The 22,302-nt window shown below is 38.4% G+C and overlaps 1 protein-coding gene across 1 annotated transcript in view; it reads left to right on the top strand.

The window, feature by feature from the left end:
* The window catches only part of sptbn5 (spectrin, beta, non-erythrocytic 5), a 35,426-nt gene that overhangs the window by 9,663 nt on the left and 3,461 nt on the right, over positions 1–22,302 (top strand). Inside the window, exons 10-66 of the mRNA XM_067455195.1 lie at positions 144–297; positions 931–1,131; positions 1,251–1,457; positions 1,592–1,730; positions 1,835–1,968; positions 2,075–2,278; positions 2,363–2,515; positions 2,626–2,756; positions 2,855–3,106; positions 3,289–3,576; positions 3,646–3,889; positions 4,022–4,161; positions 4,278–4,377; positions 4,474–4,644; positions 4,726–4,890; positions 5,038–5,264; positions 5,416–5,602; positions 5,803–6,003; positions 6,089–6,202; positions 6,282–6,439; positions 6,533–6,665; positions 7,400–7,545; positions 7,720–7,834; positions 7,928–8,038; positions 9,028–9,207; positions 10,049–10,252; positions 10,391–10,540; positions 10,703–10,807; positions 10,888–11,079; positions 11,163–11,318; positions 11,432–11,623; positions 11,726–11,821; positions 12,232–12,350; positions 12,466–12,580; positions 12,812–12,925; positions 13,213–13,334; positions 13,456–13,618; positions 13,787–13,975; positions 14,074–14,151; positions 14,288–14,460; positions 15,057–15,147; positions 15,241–15,387; positions 15,478–15,615; positions 15,802–16,058; positions 16,597–16,783; positions 16,931–17,143; positions 17,222–17,418; positions 17,806–18,010; positions 18,257–18,433; positions 18,539–18,694; positions 18,782–18,999; positions 19,083–19,272; positions 20,083–20,259; positions 20,372–20,479; positions 20,646–21,368; positions 21,440–21,505; positions 21,649–21,732. Coding sequence (XP_067311296.1) covers positions 144–297; positions 931–1,131; positions 1,251–1,457; positions 1,592–1,730; positions 1,835–1,968; positions 2,075–2,278; positions 2,363–2,515; positions 2,626–2,756; positions 2,855–3,106; positions 3,289–3,576; positions 3,646–3,889; positions 4,022–4,161; positions 4,278–4,377; positions 4,474–4,644; positions 4,726–4,890; positions 5,038–5,264; positions 5,416–5,602; positions 5,803–6,003; positions 6,089–6,202; positions 6,282–6,439; positions 6,533–6,665; positions 7,400–7,545; positions 7,720–7,834; positions 7,928–8,038; positions 9,028–9,207; positions 10,049–10,252; positions 10,391–10,540; positions 10,703–10,807; positions 10,888–11,079; positions 11,163–11,318; positions 11,432–11,623; positions 11,726–11,821; positions 12,232–12,350; positions 12,466–12,580; positions 12,812–12,925; positions 13,213–13,334; positions 13,456–13,618; positions 13,787–13,975; positions 14,074–14,151; positions 14,288–14,460; positions 15,057–15,147; positions 15,241–15,387; positions 15,478–15,615; positions 15,802–16,058; positions 16,597–16,783; positions 16,931–17,143; positions 17,222–17,418; positions 17,806–18,010; positions 18,257–18,433; positions 18,539–18,694; positions 18,782–18,999; positions 19,083–19,272; positions 20,083–20,259; positions 20,372–20,479; positions 20,646–21,368; positions 21,440–21,505; positions 21,649–21,732 — 9,757 coding nt within the window. The remainder of the gene's footprint in view (positions 1–143; positions 298–930; positions 1,132–1,250; positions 1,458–1,591; positions 1,731–1,834; positions 1,969–2,074; positions 2,279–2,362; positions 2,516–2,625; positions 2,757–2,854; positions 3,107–3,288; positions 3,577–3,645; positions 3,890–4,021; positions 4,162–4,277; positions 4,378–4,473; positions 4,645–4,725; positions 4,891–5,037; positions 5,265–5,415; positions 5,603–5,802; positions 6,004–6,088; positions 6,203–6,281; positions 6,440–6,532; positions 6,666–7,399; positions 7,546–7,719; positions 7,835–7,927; positions 8,039–9,027; positions 9,208–10,048; positions 10,253–10,390; positions 10,541–10,702; positions 10,808–10,887; positions 11,080–11,162; positions 11,319–11,431; positions 11,624–11,725; positions 11,822–12,231; positions 12,351–12,465; positions 12,581–12,811; positions 12,926–13,212; positions 13,335–13,455; positions 13,619–13,786; positions 13,976–14,073; positions 14,152–14,287; positions 14,461–15,056; positions 15,148–15,240; positions 15,388–15,477; positions 15,616–15,801; positions 16,059–16,596; positions 16,784–16,930; positions 17,144–17,221; positions 17,419–17,805; positions 18,011–18,256; positions 18,434–18,538; positions 18,695–18,781; positions 19,000–19,082; positions 19,273–20,082; positions 20,260–20,371; positions 20,480–20,645; positions 21,369–21,439; positions 21,506–21,648; positions 21,733–22,302) is intronic.

Raw genomic sequence — 22,302 nt, 5'->3', positions numbered from 1 at the left:
GATTCTGTGTACGAAATACAAAAATCTCACTCCATCACACACACCTCAATCTCACTAGTACTATATACTTAGAAACATATCTTAAAAAATGACTATGGGCATTTACTGTACTGCGATGACATTCTCTGTTCTTGTCAAAAAAGGAGAAAAGCTCTTGAAGGACAGCTGAAGGTCTTTGAGTTTTTCCATGATTGTGAAGAAGTAGAAGCATGGATATATGAGAAATGGGTCCTCTTACAGGCTGCAGCTCTGGGGAGAGACCTCAGTCAAATTCAGCAGGCCATTCAGAAACACAAGGTATGTGGCCATCCATACTATCATAAAATACAAAATTGAAGAATTAAAGAAACACGTTACTGTTATCTATCTATCTATCTATCTATCTATCTATCTATCTATCTATCTATCTATCTATCTATCTATCTATCTATCTATCTATCTATCTATCTATCTATCTATCTATCTATCTATCTATCTATCTATCTATCTATCTATCTATCTATCTATCTATCTATCTATCTATCTATCTATCTATCTACCTACCTACCTACCTACCTACCTACCTACCTACCTACCTACCTACCTACCTACCTACCTACCTACCTACCTACCTACCTACCTACCTACCTACCTACCTACCTACCTACCTACCTACCTACCTACCTACCTACCTACCTACCTACCTACCTACCTACCTACCTACCTACCTATCTATCTATCTATCTATCTATCTATCTATCTATCTATCTATCTATCTATCTATCTATCTATCTATCTATCTATCTATCTATCACTAACCACATATATGCTTATTGATACTTAATGGTGTGTTAAGTACTTCTATGAAAGACAACATACTAATGTTACTTAACCTCAATGTGACTAGATCAGAGCTATTAAGATTAGCAAAAATGTCTATGTGTGTTGCAGGCTTTAGAAGCAGAGATTCAATCCCAGGAATCTCTATGCTCTGGGGTTTTATCCAGAGGCCAAGAGCTGTGCAGAGGGAGACACCCCAATGAGAGAGACATCCAAAAGTGGATTCGGACTCTTCAGAAACAATGGCAGCAACTTAAAGAACAAGTCACCATCCGAAAAAACAGGCTGCATGCAGCCAATGTCATCAAGCAGGTAAAAATCAAAATTGGCTGTGTATAGGCTCCTCCTGAATGGAAAGTGAGAAATTATGATTCAGTGAATGAAGGTTGGGTTAAAAATGTGTTTTAAATACCATCCCTCCTTTCTCTCAGTATTTTGCAGATGTTACTGAAGCCAGATCATGGCTTGATGACCGCAAACCACTTCTAATTGACGAGGATTATGGAAAGGATGAGGCCAGCAGTACTGCTCTACTCCAGCGTCACCAAAGATTGGAGAAAGAAATGGAAGCATATGCCTCAGAAGTGAAACGGCTGGGTGAGCAGGCCAAGAGTGCTGCCCAACTTGCATCTCTTACAGTGAGTCATGACCAAAACAGCCTATTATGTACTAAACAAACCTAATTGACAATCTATATAAAGCACTTACTCTGTCTGAATAGTTCAAGGGGAAAGGGCTTCAGTGGCACTGACACATTTTTAATTAATTTAAGACTGAAACCCAGCAGAGCAGAATGGTCCACTACAGTGATTCATCAGATGGCGAAGATGAAAAGGATAAAAAAGCTGACAAACGTGTCCTTAGCAAGGCTTTACCCCAAGAACAAGCCGCAATTAGGTTCAAATACAGAGGTAAACCACATCCTTTGGAGCTAATATTTGACAAATGTTACTGGTCTGGTTTGTGTGTACCTTAAACCAGTTTTTCTTTCAAGCTCATCTGACCATTTTTCCAGGTCCTAAATTAACCTGGGACAGAGGAGAAATATTGACAGTTGTCAGCAGGGAAAATGATAAATTGCTTCTTCGAGACAGCAGAGGAAATGAACAACTAGTACCTTCCACATACACAAGGGAGCTGCCATCTTCTGTAAGACTCTTTATCAAGTTCAATTAAATTTAAAATCTAATGAACCATGTAAACCTCTCTTAAAATTGCATTTACTAGACAGCTTTCGCTTGTGTTTTCATGCAAGGTAACACTACCTGAGCCTACGAATGGAGTACCTGAGAGTCCAAAAAGGAAAGTGAGCCGTCCCCGTCGCACTCGTTCCATGCGCCGTGGTACGGCTGAAATAGTTGCCTCATCGTTGCCTGATGTACACTTCCAAAGAGAAACAATAGAGAGCACACAAAGTAATCTGGAACAGGATTTCAACAGTCTTTATAATTTAGCACAGGTGAATATTCAAGCTGTTACCAATCATCCTTCTAGAGAACTTTATTCTTTACCATTTTAAATTTTAAACATTTTCTCCCACCAGTCAAAAAATAAGATCCTGGATGACACTGCCCAACTACATAGGTTCTACAATGCCTGTGAAGAGTTTGAGTCCTGGATGGGAGACAAAGAGAATGTCCTCAACACTTTCAGCTCAAACACCAAAAACTTAGAGGTTATACAGGCCAAATATGAGGTCAGTTTTCCCAGAAAATGAATCCTTTACAACCTTCAGAGCATCTTATAAAGTTGCTTGGAAAATTAACTGGCGGTATTTTCATTCTTCTTTCTCAATGCCATACACAGAACTTTCTTACTGAACTAGCCAGTGGTAGAAAGCAGCTTGATGACATTACCAAGCTTGGAGAGGAGCTTGTGAAAAAACAGCACAGCAAGAAAAAAGAAATTCACCTCAGACTTGGAACCGTAACCCGCAGGTATGTGGGCATAATCAGCATTGTTTGTGCAGCCGTACCATCCCACCATACTTTCATGTTGTTAAAAGGTCCTATAAAGTGTTTCTTTATATGACCAGGTGGGAACACATTCAGAAACTGAAGGATGAGATGGCTCATGACCTGCTTAGTTCTGCTGATGTGAAGTCCTTCCTGCAGACCTGCCAGGATGTCAAAGCTCAGCTCCAGGATAGGCTATGCCAGCTTGACACGCCTGATGTAGGGAGCTCACCGTCAGCCCTACAGGCTGAGGAACACAGACAAGCCCAGGCTGAGAGGGATATAGAAGCCCTGGAAAGGAAAATAGAGTACCTTAAAAGTGTGGCCAAAATGTGGGTTTGCTACAAAATGATTGCAGTACCACTTATTTTTTATGATATATTTATTGACATTTCTTTTTTCTAACATTGGCACAACTTGTAAACATCAACAATAACTTATAGGAGGAATGTCTTATATATAGTAGTGAACCTAAATCAATTGTCCTTCTTTTTTTCCATTGCTATGCTAACAGGAAGCAGGATTGTAGTCCTGCAGAGAGTGCCGCTATTATGGAAGAAGTACGTGCTCTGGAAGAGCTGCTGCGGCAGTTGAAGGCCCAATCCATTCAGAGACAACGGATGCTTGAGAAAGCCCAACGCTTGCAACTCTTCCAGAAAGAGACCAGAGACCTATTGTTGTGGGCTGAGGCAATACAGGAGCACCTTTTGGAAGAGGAAACCGGATCTGATGTAGCATCTGCTCAAGCCCTGCTGAAGGACAACCTTGATCTGAAACAAGAGATTGAACTGCAGAAAGAAAAGTTAGTTGTGTTTGATCTTTCTTGTGCAATCCTTACTTAGTGCTATGCTTGACAGTACAATTATTTCAGATTAAACGATATGGAGAAGCTGGGTCGATCTCTGGAGGCGGCATCTGGAGAGAAAGGAGCTAAAGAGGTTCAGCAGACACTCACAAAGTTGGATCACGAGTGGAGCCAGCTGGGCAAACTGTGGTCTAGTCGCCACAGAAGGCTTGAGCAAGGACTGGAGTTTCAAAAGCTGAATATGGAAGCAGATCGCATAGAGGCCACCATTTCTGGTCACGAGACCAGACTGAAAGTCAAAGACTTGGGGGTAAATGAAAGATATTAATCCTTTATTTTTATGTATTAATTGAATAAATGCATTAATTATGTCTCTAAGCACATTTTTTGTCAAAGAAAGAGCTACACATTTGTAAAGATTTGGTGCATCATTTCTGCACAGGACTCAGTTGACAGCGTTCACAGTTTACTGGGTCGACAAGAAGAGCTTGAGGCTTTGCTTGAAGCTTTAGAGCGATCCATCAACCTCTTTCAAGACAAGAGCAAGGAGCTCATCAGTAAGCGTAACTTTGCTGCCAAAGAGTGAGTATAGCCTTTTATTTGTTTTAATATATTATTTATTGTGTTAGTGAATAATTATAATAGCTTGTTTCTCAGTGCTATTATTTTGTAACGACTGACATATTCCTTCTTTCCAGAATTCAACAGCGATCAAAGGTCATTCAAGATCGATATAAAAACCTGAAAGAAAGTTGTAAATTAAGAAGGCTTGAGTTGCTTGCTTCAAAAAAATACCAGGTAGACCTTCAGTTTATATTTTGGAATGTGATAGCATAATTTATAAATGATGAAAGTTTAAAAAAAAAGTGCTCTAAAATACTGTCCCTTGCATAGGAATTTTTAAGAGATGCAGAGGAGATGCTACTGTGGATGGAGGAGAAGTTTGAGATTGCTGAGGATGAATCATACAGAGATCCAACCAACATCCTTCGCAAGTTAAAAAAACACGAGGCGGCAGAAAAAGAGATGAAGGCCAATCAAGTCCGCATAGACAGACTGACTGAAGTACTGTTTACTATTCTTCAAACAAACTACGTATTTAGACATGATTTTGTCCATTTTGATAATTGGATTCTATTTGCTTAGACTGGAGAGGAGATGTTGGCAGAGGATCACTACAACAGCCAGAGCATCCAAAGAAAGACTCGAGAAGTACGCCAAAGGTGGACTGACCTCCAGAGGAAGATGACAGAGAGAGGGGACAAACTACGACAGGCTGGCCAGCAGGAACAACTCATGGAGCTGCTTCAGGTACTTCTCACATTTACATTTTTCCTTGAAATGTATAAGCAGAACAAATATTTGTTTGTGTCATTCTGAAATCTTTAAGATCAACTTTTTACACAGAAAAAATACTCTACTTTCTATATTTTAAAAGTTTATTTTGTTTATTTTTAGGACGCAAAATTGAAGATTGAGGCAATTGAGAGAATGCTACAGAATGCAATCAGGGGTCATGACCTTCGCTCAAGCAGACAGCTCCTGAAGGAGCACAAGCAGCTGGAGGAGGAAGCTCAAGAACTGGCAGAAAAAATCAACTCCATTGTCACCCGTGCCAAACACCTGGCCACCAACCATTTTGACTCTCAGCGCATTCTCAGGGAGACTGACACTTACCTGAAACTGTTAGTACAATTTTTTTTCATAGTGAAAACTTACCTGTAAGGACACATTAGCTAATAAGTCAATGATCAGTTATAAGAATATGCTAGGTCAATTAATTCAAAACTTTCTCTGCATGTTTTAAGAAGCCTTTACCTCTGTTTTATCTGCCAGATTTAAGTCTTTACAAAAACCTTTGGACCATCGCCGAAGCCAGTTAGAGGCAGATGTGGCTCTCTATAGCTTTTACCATGATGTAGACCTAGAGGAAAACTGGATATCAGAGCATCACCCTGTATCTGATACGACAAACTATGAAAAATCTTTGGCTGGGGCAGTAAGCCTGCTTCAGAAACACAAGGTATAATTAGATATGAGTGTATGAATATTGCTGGGGATTAAATTACCGATGCAAAAATAGATTCCTAAGAGGGGTGTGATTCAGGGCTTTTATAATCCTATGTGTAGTTAAATGTATTAACTTAAGAAATGATTGTATATTTCTTTCTAAAATTGAGCTGTATTCATTATAACTGTTAAATCTTTCAAAACCCCCTGCAGGACTTGCAAGCAGAGGTAAATGCCCACAGCCAGTACCTGCAACGAATACTGGACAGAGGGCGAGCCATGGCCAGGTCCAATCAGTGGAATGGTCAGGAGGTGCAGCAGAGGTGCGAGCAATTGATTGCAGAGTGGGAGGAGTTAGAGGAGTCATGTGAGAAACGGTCTAGCGAGCTTAATAAGGCAGTTACACGGGAACAGGTAAAAGTGTAGGAGTGTTTGCTTTTTTTTTGCTCCAGTAATTATTCAAGCCATCACGTGTTAACACTTTTTTTCTGATGGACAGCTTTTGCTTGACTGCAATGAGCTGGAAACGCTTCTGTCAGAAACATCAGCTTTGGTCAGCACTGATTATGGCAAGACTGAATTAGCTACTCAGAGTCTAATAAAGCAGCATGAGGTGAGTAATCTTTGGCTTGTGCTAATGCAATAGCTTAAGGTTTTAACATGTTAACACATACTGTTTTTTTTTCTTCCAGGGAGTGGAGGGACGGATTGAGGTACTTGCTGCTCAAGTAGATGAACTCAAGTCCAGCGTTAAGCAGGCTGTACGTGTGTGGGGTTTAGAGGAATTGAACAAGCCCTACAGCCACATTAAAGCTAAGCTAAGTGAGGTTCAGCACTCAGCTACAGTCAGGTAAAATAACAAGCAGTAGATCAAACAACTAACAGAAATACACACCAGCATGTTTCTTTGCAATGTTAAAACAAACATGTCCCGTTACAACAGAGAACAGAGGCTTAAAGAGACCCTACACCTACATGAATTTAAACGTGAGTCTGCAGAATTGGAGGAATGGATCACTCAGCAGACACAGACTGCCGCTTCTAATGACTTTGGGACTGATTATGAAAATGCACTGGTGAGATTAGCTGTGGCAGACCACCTGTCCAAAGATTTTTATTGTTTACTGTTTATTTACCTTTAAACTACTTTGTACTGTACTTTAATTTGTGACAAAAATCCAGATTTTTTATTTATTTTTAGGGCTGTTCAATGTGTTTAAGATATCAATAACATACTTATTACTAACCCATTATTACTGTTTCATACAAACCTTTTATATATATATATATATATATATATATATATATATATATATATATATATATATATATATATATATATATATATATATATATATATATATATATATATATATATATATATATATATATAAATCACGAGACAATCGCAAATTTGTATTTTATATATTGTATATCAATGCAATAGTGTGTATGAAAAAGACACATTATCAACTTAAGTAAATAATCTCCAAATAATATTTTAATGTTTTTTTTTACCTATAGTACAGTGATGATATAAAAGCCCACTATTTAATTATTAAAAATATCACACATTATTTCCTCTTTTTTTATTTCTTTAATCTTATTATTATTTACACTTATTATTTGCCCCTAGCTATTGTTAATATCTTTATTGATCTTGGCATCAAAATTATTTAGTTTTACATTTCAAACTCTTCAAATTTCAGTATGATTCATTGATTTGATCCCGTTTCTTCGGCTTTAGACAAACCGTTATGCATGTTGTCTGTGATCAGGATCTGTCTAAGCACCTCTTGTTTGATGATAGCTACTGCGTGGGAGATTTGAGGTGTTCTTAAAGCAGCTGGAGGTGGGACTGGAGAGGATGCACACCTGCGAAGAGTTGGCTGATAAACTCATCAAAACTAATCACCCAGAGAGCCGCTTCATCCGAGAAACACAGAATCTACTCAGGTAATGACATGTGATCAGGAAAGTTATATATAAACAAAATAATATAAACTAACATTAATAAATACTGTAATTTCACATTTTTATCAAATTAATTTGTTTGTGATGCCAGACTATTTTACAGACTATAGATATAATTTACAGTTATATTTACATGGTCTATTTTATGAATGACAGAGAATCATGGGAAGAGCTGCAGAACGTATCCAAAGATCGTAAAGAAAAGCTACGTAAATCTGAAGAATGTCACAAATTCTACAAAGATCTGACTGATGCGCTAGGACAGATAAAGGTATCCGGTCCAGCTGTGCAATAAAGTCATCATGCTGTATAATATGATGAACATCTCTGTCCTTGTGTTTACATGTCACTTATCTTGTACCAGGAGAGGTACAAAAGCATCCCTGATGACATAGCCAAAGATCTAAAAGGGGTGCTGTCACAGCTACGGAAACATGACGCTCTTGTCCATGAGCTGGCTGGAACAGAGCAACAGGTACATACAGTGAGAGCAACCTTGAGTGTAACCTTGTTACAGTGTAATACATTTAAGTATTGAGTAATATTAATAAACTACATGTACTTACTATAGGGTTAGGATTAAGATTAGGTTTGGTTTAAGATTAATTGCATGTAATTATGCAGAATTGATATAACTACTATAGAAACTACATGTAACGTGTACCAAAGACACTATAAACTAAAGTTTTACTGAGCAATCATAACAGGTGTGCTCAGTAAATGCACTGGTGAAATGGCTATCATCTTGAAGTAACATTATACTGACACCTAGTGGGTTGCATGGATGCTTTTGTGCAAAGTGAAAAACTACACCAAAGTGCACCATTAAGTTGGTTATTACCACAATAAACTGTATTACTCTTTTATGGAGTGTTTTAATACCTTCACATTATACGGGTAAGGATAAGTAATGAATCGACTGTTATTTGAACTCATCTTATTTGGATTTCTGCTGTTAAATTAAGTTTTTATTTGTTTTGCTGGTTCAAAAGTTGTGTCAGACAGTTTTATCAAAAAAATTTGCCGTCATACATAGCTTATTCCTCTGTGGCGCTGTGTATTGGTGCTGGAGAAGGTTTGTAGTGTTGCAACAATTTATGAATTACCTGACTTGGTGACTCTTATGATCTCTTCTTTTTTCAAAACACTCAAATACTACAAATGACAAATTCTTAGGCACCAATTGAAAATCTATAATAAAATAATAATATATATATATATATATGTGTGTGTGTGTGTGTGTGTGTGTGTGTGTGTGTGTGTGTGTGTGTGTGTGTGTGTGTGTGTGTGTGTGTGTGTGTGTGTGTGTGTGTGTGTGTGTGTGTGTGTGTGTGTGTGTGTGTGTGTGGAAGGAATGAAGGAAATAATTAGCAAATAATTAAAGAAAAAAAATGAACAATATGCAAATGTTCACATAGAACTCATTCTTAGTTTCAGTGTTTAGATTTTGTGATTTTTCTACAGCTTCAGGAGCTGTTGGATGGAACTGATGCCATTCTGGACATGTGCTCTCCTGAGCTGAGGGTGGGGTTGCAGGAGCTGCAGCAGGAGGTGGTGGAGAGCTGGGAAAGTCTCCGTGTGCACATGGAGCAGAGGGAGGAGGAGCTGCAGTCAGCTAAGGACCGCTACATGTTCCTCAACACGGTAGTCTATACTCATTGTACATTTTTATCCCTCATCCATCCCTCCCTCGCACTTTGTAACAAGTCCTTCCCTCGCGGGTCAAAATGACCCGAAGCCCTAAAATTATATACAGCTCTAAAAAAAAAATTAAAAAAATAAGAGACCACTTAACATTGATTTCTTTTTTTATTTATTTCTGATTTCTATTTTTCCCAGAGCTGTGATAACATATGATAATATTTTTTCTATTTTAAAAAAGATTTTTTTTCAATCCATTTTTATTTTATTTACCTTAAACTTAAAAGATGTTATCAATAAAAAAAATACTTATAAAATAACAATTTCATGCATAACCATGTAAATTCGCTCAAAATATCTCACATTGGGTGTCTGCCGACCTCTTGTGGAAAAAATTTATAAAACATGATATTTCTTGACTCTTACCACTAGATGGAGCAAATTAACTGTTCTCCTGGGTCCTAAAGACAATTATTTAGTATGCATTCAGATATCTATTTAGAATAAAAATTTGAAAGATTTTTTGGTCACGTTTTTTTTAAACAAGTAAAACCGTGAAGAATATTCCTTTAAAAAATGCTGTTATATTTTTATATTATGTGAGTGAGGTTGTGCTGGAGGATGGGTTGTTGTTCTGCATTGTAAATTTATAAATCTGTTTGCAGTTTGATTGATTTTTATTTATATGTAAAAATAAAAAGACATAGCAAAATGACCAGAGGAAAGGATGAAATAATATGTTAAACTTCAAGGTTTTATTTGGTGTAAAAGGAGAAAACAATAGAAAGTATTGGTTGAAACCTAATTTATAACTATATTATATTGTCTTTTTATTGTTCTCCAGGCACAGGATTATTCCCTCTGGTGCTCCCATGTGCTGAGTGGGATGAAGGCAGAGGAGTCCATTAGAGACATTGCTACCTGTGATCTGCAGTTGTTCCAGCACCAGCAGCTCTGGGCTGAGATTGTGGCGCATGAGGAGACGTATGCTCAGGCCATATCCATGGGCCAGGACCAACTGGAGCATGACATACCTAATGCTAGAGAAGTGAGAAACTCAAATTTGTCTGGTTTATGCTACAACATTCCAAACTATTATATTATTTATAAAACTGACACGAGAGACCAAAATATAAGCGATTAATACATAACAAATACATGTTTAAACATTCTGTGTGGCCATCAGATCCAAGAGAAACTGAAAGCTCTGCAAGAAGAGAAAGAGACACTTTCTGATAACTGGCAGTCCAAGCAGAAATGGCTGGAGAACACACATCTGGAGCAGGTGTTTTATAGAGACACTGAATACATGGAAAAAATCACTAACTCTCAAGAGGTAAACTAGCAGGAATTACTTTCATTTATATTTGAACATGTAATAGCTGGTCTGGTGACCTCTTAAATAAATATAGATATAGTATTACATAGTTCATAAATTCATTAGCTTTGTAGTTTGACATTCATATTGTTAAAGTGAACAACGTCTGTTTTTTTGCAGATCCAGTTGAAGAACAGTGATTTGGGAACAACAGTGGACGATGTAGAAACTTTGATTAAACGCCATGAAGCCTTTGAAAAACTTCTTAATTCTCAGGAAGACAAGGTGGGTTGGTCTTCTTCAGTGTATAATATGGTCGGAAACATTTTACACAGTGTGACATTTTCAGTGACATTGTTGTGTAGATGGTGGCTCTTCAGGAGTCAGCTAAGCGCCTAAGGACAGAAGGTTTTAAGCGAGAAAAAAGCAGCAACATTAAGAACAAACTGAAAGCTCTCCAGGAGAGGAGGGACCGCATCAAAGATCTGTCTGAAAAACGCAGAGAGGATCTTGAGATCTCGAAGCTTCTCTGTATTTTCAACCGAGATGTGTCAGAGGTACTTCCAATTTCCAGGTGACTTTAAACAGATCGAAACAAACTATTTGATTGGTTGGTTTGTGATATTTATTTGTATTTTAGGCAGAGGAATGGATCACAGACCGTATGAACAAGATACAAGAAGACTCCAAAATGGACATGAGCAACCTTCAGACTAAAATGAAGATACTGCAGAAGCATCAGGTGTTTGAAGCAGAGATTCTGGCCCATGGAAATATCATAGAATCTGTACAGCAGGTGAGTGTCACAAGATGGTTCAGTTGTCAGTAAGAGATAATCCTATATTCATTTCTTCTTCTTTTGGTCTTTATAAATATATTTAACATAGTTTTCCACATACTTGTCACAAGGCTGGAAATGAACTGGTGACCATGCGGCACCCAAAATCGAAAGACATAAGGCAGACCGTTTCTGCGCTGATCTCTCATTGGGAGGCTCTAAAGCAAGCAGTTGCGGTCCGTGGAAAAGTTATTGAGGATAACCGTGATTTTCTTGAGTTCCTACAGAAAGTGGAGCAGGTTGAAGTTTGGATTAGGCAAAGGGTGAATAAATAAGGCAATTCCATAACTATTTGTTAAAAACATTCCTTGATATACAGGACAATACTGGTATAGCAGTTAATGTTACTGTTTCTTTGCCTAAAGGAGGTGATGATAAATATTGGTGATGTTGGAGAGGATTATGAACATGGTCAGCAACTGCTGAAGAAGCTCAGTGAATTCAGAGGGTCAGGTTCTGGAGTAAGTCTGGTGTTCGGATTGATTTAGCAAATGTTAACTTAAAGAAAAACACTGAAATTGCATACCGTAGGCTTTGTTTTATATAACGACAGTATATTGCTTGGTTCATTCTACAACAACAGCAACACTCTATTTTAGAGTTCAGTTCTCGCTATGAACTAGTTGCTTATTAGCATGCATATTACTAGGATATTTGTTGTTTAATAGTACTTATAAAGCAGATATTAATGACATGTTCTGCATGACCTTATTCTACATCCCTTAATCCTACCTAAACTTAACTACCTTACTAACAATTAATACGCAGTAATTAGCTTATTGAGGCAAAAGTCATAGTTAACAGTGATTACGTGTTCCCCACACTAAAATGTTACCCATTCTACATTCACTAAGCAGTTTTCATCCCTTAGAATGTGACTGTTGATGATGCTCACATCAAGACAATCAACACTCTGGCAGCCCGACTAGAGCGACAGAACAGTGATGAGTTGGCGACTGTGAGAAAGCGTAGGCAGCAGCTCAATGAACGGTACATCCTCATATATTTTAACTGAAATCCATGTTCATTTAAGAAAATACACTTGTCCTCTATTATATCTTGCATATTGTAATTCGTTTTGACTTTCTTGTCGCCTTCCCAACAGATGGAGTAATTTCCATGGCAACCTGAGCAACTATAAGAAGAAGCTGGAGGCAGCGCTAGAAGTCCACGCCTTGATTCGAGAGCTAGAGGAAGTCCGGGACAGAGCTGGAGAGAAAGTGAGAGAGGGAGTATAGTTATCAAATTATATGTTTTTGGAAAAAAATATAATACATAAAAATTCCATTTATCAAAACGGTAGGATCATAACTGCTTAAATGTCTTGAATTCTTGAATTTTAATGAAAAGACAGTGCAAGTTAAATTATTTTATATTTAATTTTAGAATATAATAATATTTTAAATATATTTAATAAAATAATTTAATTTAATTTAACTATTCGGTCACAGATGCTACTGCTCCAGGGACAGGGCTGTGGAGTGGATGTGGAGAGTGTGGAAAACCTCATTCGCAGACACGATGAGATGGAGAGGGAGGCCAGAGTTATTCAGGAGCGAGGCGCTGTGAGTAGACCGGACAGCTGTTATACAAAGAACACATTCATCCATATTAATCAGTGCACTGTGGGTAGCATGTCCTATACAATATCTATTGTGTGTGCTAGCTTTGTGGTTAAAGGCTTTATAGAAAAACTCTCAGCACCTTCCAATGAAGTAAGTGCTGTAAGTACAAAAGCCTTTAAATAAACCATTCACGGTGCATTATATGCTGTAGTGTAAATCACTGAAGCTAGTCTGCTTACAACACGAAGGGTTACAAAGAACACAATTGCTCTAATTTGTAAAACCAGGCCCTGGAGAAGGACACTAAAGATCGGTTGAGGAGACATTGTGAACTGTCTGACAAACTTAGTAAGAAGCAGGAAGAGGTCAACAATGCTTTAGTGAAGCTGGACAAGGAAATCAAACGAAGGTATGTTTCCATTAGTTGCTATATTCTTAATTTATAATCATAATAATAATGTTATATATATAGTAAAAATGAATATAAAATACACATAAAATGAGAAAGAATATACTTTGTTGTTGTGTAGGAAGGAACGGTTGCAGGAGTCTCATCAGCTGCAACTATTTAAAGCTAACCAGCGTCTTCTGTTGGACTGGTCCCTGAAGCAAAGTGATGAGATGGCGAAGAAAGGCCTGCCAAAGAATAAGACTGAAGCTGAGAGTTTCATAATAGAGCACCAAAACTGGAAGGTATTTCAAAAATGGCAGATTGTTTTTGTGCGTTCTTGTCTTTTTCTATCAAGAAATACAAATTCAAAACAAAAACATTTAACTTTATTTATTTATCAGATGCGTTGATGCATGCTGATAGATGATACCAGACTCGTGTTATACCGTATCAACATTTAATGTTTGCAGGCTGAGATTGATGCTCGCAGTGAGCGTATAGATTCAGTTAAGAGTTTTGGACAGAACCTTGTCAAATCTGGCCACAGCGATTCAGCCGAGATTAAAGAAGCCCTAAGCAAGTTGGAGGATGCTAAAAAAAAGCTTGCTCAAGCTTGGGAAGACCGAAAAAACACTCTGGATCAAGCACTGAAGCTCCAGGTGACTTAAGATAACAGCAGGTCGTTTTGCTTCATTAAGGTTCTGTTTTTTCTTGTGAGGTACTATGTGGAGCATAATGAAATATTGATGGGTTGCAGATATTCCTGGGTTATGCTGACCAGACTGAGAGCTGGATGAGTAACAAGGAGGCTTTCTTGATCAATGAAGATCCTGGGGTAAGAGCTTCAATTCTTGGACCACATTAAAAAGACAGAGTAACATTTCACCTTACAAGAAAAAAATATGCCCTCGGTTTAATCCTCTGTAACTTTGGACATGGATGCTGAAAGATGTTTCACACTGTCATTGCAGGGTTCACTGTCAGAAGTGGAGGCTCTTCAGAGGAAGCACGCTCTGTTTGAGAACTCTCTAGAAGCTCAGATGGAGCAGGTGGTAGAGGTTGACAGATATGCTCAACAGCTCATACAGACACAGCACTATGACTCCGATAACATCAAGAAGAGGACTAAAGCTATTATGCTCAGGTATGCAGTAAGCAAATGAAACATACTTCCCTTATTAAAAAAGAATCACACTTCTAAAAAGAGTACTTATTACAGAAAGTGCAAGTTACTTAAGTGCAAACTGAATGCAATTTTTATGGACACTTAACTGCATGTTACTGCAATTAAAAAATGTATAGTTTATAATTTATATTTGTATTATAGTTATATTGTAATTCATATTAAATACAATAAGCTCAACTTCAGAGTTGACCCCCTTAAGGACTTAAGTACATTAACATATTTCATAATTACTGTTGTTTTTGAAAGTGTACTGGCAAATGCAATGACAATAATTTAAGGTAAACTTTGTATTTAAATATTTGTAATTACACGTGCAATACAATAAAGTGCATTTCAAATATAAAATGTTTTAATGTACTTAATTGAAAATTAAAAATTAAATGTATTATTAAATCAAGTAATATACATGTGCTTTAGTATGTTAAGTATATTAAAGCATGACAAACGATTATTAAAATTTATTTTAAAGTGAAGCCTTTAATTTGACATTATTGCAATGTGCACATTATAAGAACATAATGAAGTACTGTTAAAGTAAAATTCCTTTCTTAAAGGAAGGAAAAAGTACTGGAAATGAGCAAAGCCAGACGAAAAGCTTTGGAAGAATCTCTACAGCTGCAGAAATTCATGGAAGGAAGCTATGAGGTGTGTGAAGAAGAAAAACATGATGATATCTATGTAGTCTGATCTATTACACATCAGCATCTTTTTTACGAAGTTCAATTCTCATTTGTAAAGGTGTCCTCGTGGTTGAATGAGAAGAACTCTGTGGCTGTTGATGAGAGCTGGAGAGATCCTATCAACTTGCAGGCAAAGCTACTAAAACACCAGAGCTTTGAGGCAGAAATAATGGCTAACCGCAACAGAGTGCAGACCCTCATAAAAGTATTGGACTCCTAAAGAATGTCTAAATATGTCTTAATCTTTCTCTATTTGTATGAAATTCAGAGTTAAAACTCTGAATTGTTTCCTCAGGAGGGTGATAACATGCTAGCATCCAGTCACCCTGCTAAAAGCAAGATAAAACCACGAATAAAGGATGTTGATGACAGCTGGGACCAGCTTTTAAGCAACTGCAAAGAGAAGAAGTCACGTCTACAGCAAGCATATCAGGTACAGTGTGCTAAAACTCCTTTTGTGTGCTAAAAATCCAGTGTGCTAAAAATGCCTTTTTTCTGATTCTACATGAGATATCCACATTGTTCTCTGACAATGAATATTAGACACAAACATATCCCAATGACTTTCAGATTTTCTGACGCTTGTTTGAAATATCATCTTTTCTCTGTTTTCCTCTAGGCGTTGCAGTTTCAGCGCTCTTTGGATGATATTGAGGAGTGGCTTGGATTAGTGGAAGTAGAAGTGGCGAATGAGGACCACGGGGATGACCTTGCCTCAGTTAGTAGGCTGCTTAAGGCCCTGCAGGGTCTGGAAGAAACGGTAGATGCACACATGGAGAAGGTCCAGGGGCTGGTAGACATAGCCAAAGACTTCAGCTCAAAAGGCAACTTCCTTGCAGAAAATATACAGCAGAGGGTTTGGGAGGTGGTCAGCAGGTATGATTTCTCAAGATTAAACATTAACGTGGCCACTATATATGAGCTTTGCGAGTAAAGTTAACTAAAACATTATAACACACAACATGATTGCTGTATCATACTACATCCTATAGCATGTGTGGTATTCGGCGCAATGCGACGCCAGGGGCAACGCAAGTGTTTTTTGCTAGTTTCAACCCGATTATCATTTTCAGGTCCAGGGCCATGTTGTTTAAATAGCAAATGCACTTGTGCCCATATGTTCGCCCATTGTCTGATTTGCTGGTTTTCACTGGTCTGAAAACGAGGTGTGTTCAGGTTAATTGTTGGCATGTTGTTATTTTGAGGCAACTGAATACGACTGCGCCATTGACCAACAGAAAACTATAGTAATACGTAACATACGTGTACATGTACTCTGCTAATAACACCAGAGGGACACAAACAATAATGTTAAAGTATTAAAATAGATTGTTTAAACAGGGCCCATTATGTTTTATTTCATTTGATTGACAGGCCAAGTGAAAAACACTGACATTTCATAATTTTCTCTCAGGTATAATGGCCTGGCCGAGCCGCTGCAGGCACGGCGGGAAACTCTGGAGTCATGGCAGCTGCTGTTCCAGTTCTACAGGGACTTAGAGGATGAACTGATGTGGATTCAGGACAAGCTACAGGTCACAGTCATGAAAGACTGGGGCACTTCCCTGCAGAGCATTCAAACCATAGTCAAAAAACATCTGGTTAGTCTGGTCCAGAAATCTGCAACCATAATACTTATGAATGTTTAACTGGTGCTTCAAAACTTTGGTGGCCTGCTTTTTTTCTTTACAAGACTTCTCAGCAAGCACAAAGAGCCATTTCTGATAGGCAAATACCTTTCCTTACAGGTTATGATGCAGGAAATTGAGAACCGAACCCCTTTAATAATGGCTGTACAGGAGGCAGGACAGAACCTGGTGCGAGGACGACACTTCGCATCACGTGAGATCAGTGAAAGACTTGCTGAGTTAAAGAAGAACTTTGACACTCTGAAGAAAGAGTCAACAAATAAAGATCGCCTACTTCAACAAGCACTACAAATCCAGACCTTTCTCTCAGAGGTGTGTTACCAGTTCATAAAGTAATGTGATTGATATACATATGAAATCAATGTCCAATGTCTCTCCATTATGACACAGGTTTCCCAAATGGAGCAATGGATGGAGGAACAGAGGCCTGTATTAGAATCTAAGGACTATGGAAAGAGCGAAGAGGCCACAGAAGCTTTCCTCAGGAAACTGGACACAGCTGACCTAGAATTGGAAAGCCAGAGTGGAAAAGTAGAGGCACTCCTGAAAAGCGGCACTGATCTAGAAAAGTCCCAACATCCCAACAGGTGCAGTCATTAGCTCTGATTCATTTGTAATGATATTTGTAATGGCTTTGCGGTCAGAGATGTCAGCAGAATGTTACTCAAAGCTTTTGATTTAAGAAGACATTTTCAGTATCATTACTTCAGTCTTCACTGTCACATAATCTTTCACAAATCATTTTAATATGCTGTTTCAGTGCTGTTTAAAACACTTGTGCTGCTTAATATTTTGAAGAAACCATGATATATTTTTTTCAGGACTGTAATGAATAGAATGTTTCAAAAGAACAGCACTTATTTGAATTAGAAATCCTTTGTAATACTGAATAAAATTAATTTATTTAAAAACGCTATAAGTTGAACATCTGAAATAAAGACTTTTTGTTTTGACTTTATAACGTGTATTTGCAGCCATTTAGTGAGTAAGAGCCTTGAAGATATGCAGGGTGAGTTTGAGACACTACTACAGCTGTCTGCTGAACGTCGCACAGAGTTGGAGAATCAATACAATCTCTATGTATTTGAGAGAGAAGCCAGAGACCTACAGAACTGGCTCCTTTCTCGCAAGACCATAGCAGAGTCTGATGATTTTGGACAAGATCTGGAAGGAGTGGAGGTAAGATGCTTCGAACACACTATACAATTTTAAGATTGATGTAGTCTTTATATATTTACCTTTTTCTGTTAAATGTTGTTTATTTTACGTCTACATGGCGCGTTGCATGTTTGTTATTATAGATTATTTATTATAAATCTACTATGGTTGCTTCTTAATGGTACTTGTTTGACCTTATGACCTTTGTAACTGTAAGAACTATTTTAATCATCACAAAAAAAGTATTAACTTTCTTGCTCTAATTAGGCACAGCAGAAGAAGTTTGAGGATTTTGCAGAAGAGATCAACACTCTGGGACAGAGTAAACTGAGTACTGTCCAAAAGCTGAAGCAGACAGTGCAGTCATCAGAGGCACAGCAAAAAGAGAGAGATCTACTCAAGCTCTGGGAGGATTTAAACAAGGAAATGAAAGCAAGAGCAGAGGTAATATTAAAAAAAGAAACGATGGCAATTCTTATAAGATTCTGTTTATGACTTATATTAAAGATTGAGCCTCTTCTTAGAGTAATAAGCACATGTTTTTGACAGAACCTGCGTTCTGCTCAAGAGGTTCACCAGTTTGACCATGACCTGGATGAGCTAAGGAGCTGGATGAATGAAAAAGAGGTTGCTCTGGACTCTGAGGTGCAGGAGAACGACCTGCTCAGTGTCCAAGCTCTCATTCGCCAACATGAAGGCTTAGAGGTACCCAATATTCATACGCAGTTATTACTATCAGCCAACATTTACCACAGGTGGATTTTAAAATAGTGCAAACGTTTGTTTCATCAGAGGGACCTTGCTGTGATAGAAGACGACGTGTCTCGTCGAAAAGAGGAAGGCAAAGCTTTGGTCCGCAGGTGTCCTCGAGTGAGGGACAGTTTGAGCGAGAGGCTGCAGGAAGTGGATGAGATCTGGAGCAGCCTGCTGGAGAAGGCCAACCAGCGCAAACAAAGACTCCAACAGGCAGAGGCCGTTCAGAGATATCTGACCGAATGGAGAGAGCTGATGTATGCAGTAGTTTCCTTTTTTTGTGGCAGTTTTTCATGTGTTGTTCTGCTGTTTTACTTTGATGTTGTTCATATTGTCTTAGGGGCTGGCTTAAAGAGACATTGTCCCTAGTGACAGGGGAAGGGGTTGGATGCGAAGTTAAAGACCTGGAGCAGCTCATTAAAAAACACAATGAGTACCGCACACAGATTGACAGGCAGCTGGACAAATCAGAAACGGTTAAAAATGAAGGGAGACGTCTGATGGAAGAGGGGAACTTCATGACTCATGAGGTATGGCACTTACATACACTACACAACTGTTGCCCACATTTTTGTCCCAATTTGCAGTCTGGAATAGTTGATGCTAGTTAGTGAAAGCAAGAGCTAGTCTGCAGAAATTGGGCAGTCGGCATGGACAGATTTCATAAAAGAAATTACATAGTGTTCAGTGTTGTTATCATTAAAGGTATTACAACTTACTAAAGGTAAAGGTATTAAAAATCTGTTCATTAATTAATTTAAATAAAGCTTCAAAAAATTATAATAATAATAAATGGAAAGATATAATACAAATATTAAAAATTGTATTTAATTTTATACTTTCTGTTTACAACTATTTAAATTGTCCTTGTTTTTATTCGAATTCTTACACATGGTATTATTATTATTTCTTATGCATATGTTATCACTATTTTAATTAATTCCTATGTAAAGCACTTTGAATTGCCATTTTGTATGAAATGTGCTATACAAATAAACTTGCCTTGCCATGGCCAAACTTAGATGATTTTACACATACTTTTTTTTTTTCTGTTTGTTATATTTATATTCTTTGTGTTATACATATATGTGATGTGCAGTTTTAACATTTACAAAACATTTACAAAAATTTTTACAAGTGTATGGTGCCTAGTTTTATTTAAAAAAATATTACATTTTCATTTTAAGGTTTAAAATGTAATTAGGGTAGATTTAGAAAAGTTTTGATGAAACATTCTCTTCATCAGCAACTGCTTTGTTAACAACAAAACGTAATCAACATGTACAGTGAACCTTGCAGCAGATGAAAACAAGTATTTTTAAAAAAAAGTGTATTTGCAGCTGGAGGACCGTCTTGTGCAGCTCCAGGAGTTGGAGGTGCGGGTGCTGGAGGCCTGGGCTGAAAGGAGAGCTCAATATCAGGAAGACCTTGAACTGCAGCAGCTGCAGAGAGAGCTAGAGCAGGCCGAGCACTGGCTCAACACTTATGAGAGCACGCTCAGAGCAGAGGACTATGGGGTGAGAATGTCCACGGTTTACTAGTTTATTCTTTTTTTAATGAATTTTGGGAATTAGGAAAATGATTTACATATTCATGAAACCTACTACTGAATTAAATATATGTGGATAGGACTCAGTATCAGATGTTATGGAGTTAATGAAGAAGCAAGAGGATCTGGAAGCCATGATCCAAGCCCAGAGTGAGAGATTTAATGCCCTTCAAGCCAGAAGAACACAGGTAGAAAGCAGCAAACGCAGAATACTCATACTACCTTTTTTTTTTTTTTAAACACTTTCAAATAAAAATCAAAAGCAGTTTCACGCTTTTAAAGAATGCAAACATCCACATGAATCAGTTTTGATTCACACTTTTTGATTTCTCTCCTCTTTCTTTGCTCTCCCAGAGAGAAAAGAAGATAAAAGAAATGCAACGAGGTGACAGTACAGACAGCAGCAGGGACAAGCCCATTCATGTAACTTCACTAAAGCGAAAGCCATCTGAGCGTCCTGCTTTGCCCCCACGTCCCTCACTGACCAGTCCTGTCCTAAAGAACAGCGGTGGTAAGAGTGATAATTCATCCACACCCTCGCAAGTCCCTACAGCCAGGTCTCCCATCCTGCGGAGATGCAGCAGTGGTAAAACCGACTCATCTGTGGTGTCACGAGTGGCATCAGGCCTCAGGAGCACCAGCAGCAGCAGCGATAGAGATACCGACAAACCATCCACCTCTGTTCTGGACAGCCTCAACTCCTCAGAAGCTTCTAGTTCTGTTCGCAAACCGCATTATTTACACAGTGTCCCCAAGACTGAAGATGAGGTTGATACTCTGAGACAGACCGAACCCTCCCTCAGTGTTCCTGGCAAACCAAGGATCACTCCTAGGCGTCTGAAACCATCTACACCTGATAAAGAGATTCGGGGTCCTCCTGCATCAAAACCCCCGGAGCCACCCTCCAAAGATGCAGAAATTTTCAAGAACCAAAGCTCAGAGGAAAGAAACCTTCCCCCTTCCACCCCACTAGAAAACCCTCAGTCATCTCCTCCATCTTCCCTTTCAGACCCAGAAGAAGTTCAAGCGCCCTCTTCTACCAACTCTTCAGTAGTCATCTCAACTGTTGCCACCCAGGTAAAACCTTTTTTGTCCTTTTTTTGTTTTAGTATCCACCTTTTTGGTCTGCAATTTGTGTATCTTTCTAGATCAGAGCAGGACGTGCTAAAATGGAGGGAACCTTGGAGATTAAACTGAAGCAAGGTGGAAATAAAGTAAGCTTTCCAACCAACACCAATGGTGATATTGATTAAAAAGCTCTCTCTGACATCCTTAGCTCCACTTCTTTGTTTATAGTGTGGTTTTGTTTCTGTAAGAGCACTTAATGGTGTAACATTGATCTGTTGGTTTGGATCAGGGCTTGGATCACTGGGAAACAGTCTATGCACTACTGGAAGAAGAGACACTCAATCTGTTTAAAGACCAAGATGCCGCCAGTGAGGTATGGCTCACACACACATAACATGATCTCACACACACATATACTTGGCTGGATGCGCTAGTGAAAGAGGGACTGTTTAATATTAATTAACTATATATCCAGACAGACAGGGCAATTCTTTTTCTGCAGACAATCCTACATCATTAAAGGGGGGGTGAAATGCTGTTTCATGCATACTGATCTTTTTACACTGTTAAAGACTTGGAATCCCATACTAAACATAGACAAAGTTTCAAAAGTTAAGGTGGATGTTTGATGGGAGTATTTCTTTGTCAAAAATACTACTTCCGGTTAGTCATAAGTTTCGGCAAGTTTTTTGAGATCATGCGTCCCCTTTGACGTTAATGGGGGCGGAATTTCCTTGTATGGGCCTTACGGACAATTCTACCGGAAGCGCGTGAGAGAGAGAGAGGGAGAGAGCGAAAGTAACAGGCTACGCCCATCAAAGCGCTGGCTTGTAGGATGCTGGACAGGTGATGTGCACATAACAATGTCACCAAAAAAGTGCGTTTTTGGTTGCCAGACCAAGACAGTCCTGCACAGATTCCCCAAAAACCCCGCGTTAAGGCA

Source organism: Pseudorasbora parva, chromosome 10 (genome assembly GCF_024679245.1).
Source record: "Pseudorasbora parva isolate DD20220531a chromosome 10, ASM2467924v1, whole genome shotgun sequence".
Taxonomy (NCBI): Eukaryota; Metazoa; Chordata; class Actinopteri; order Cypriniformes; family Gobionidae; genus Pseudorasbora; species Pseudorasbora parva.
Note: the sequence above shows the minus strand (reverse complement) of the source record. Positions and strands in the feature narration are given on the sequence as shown.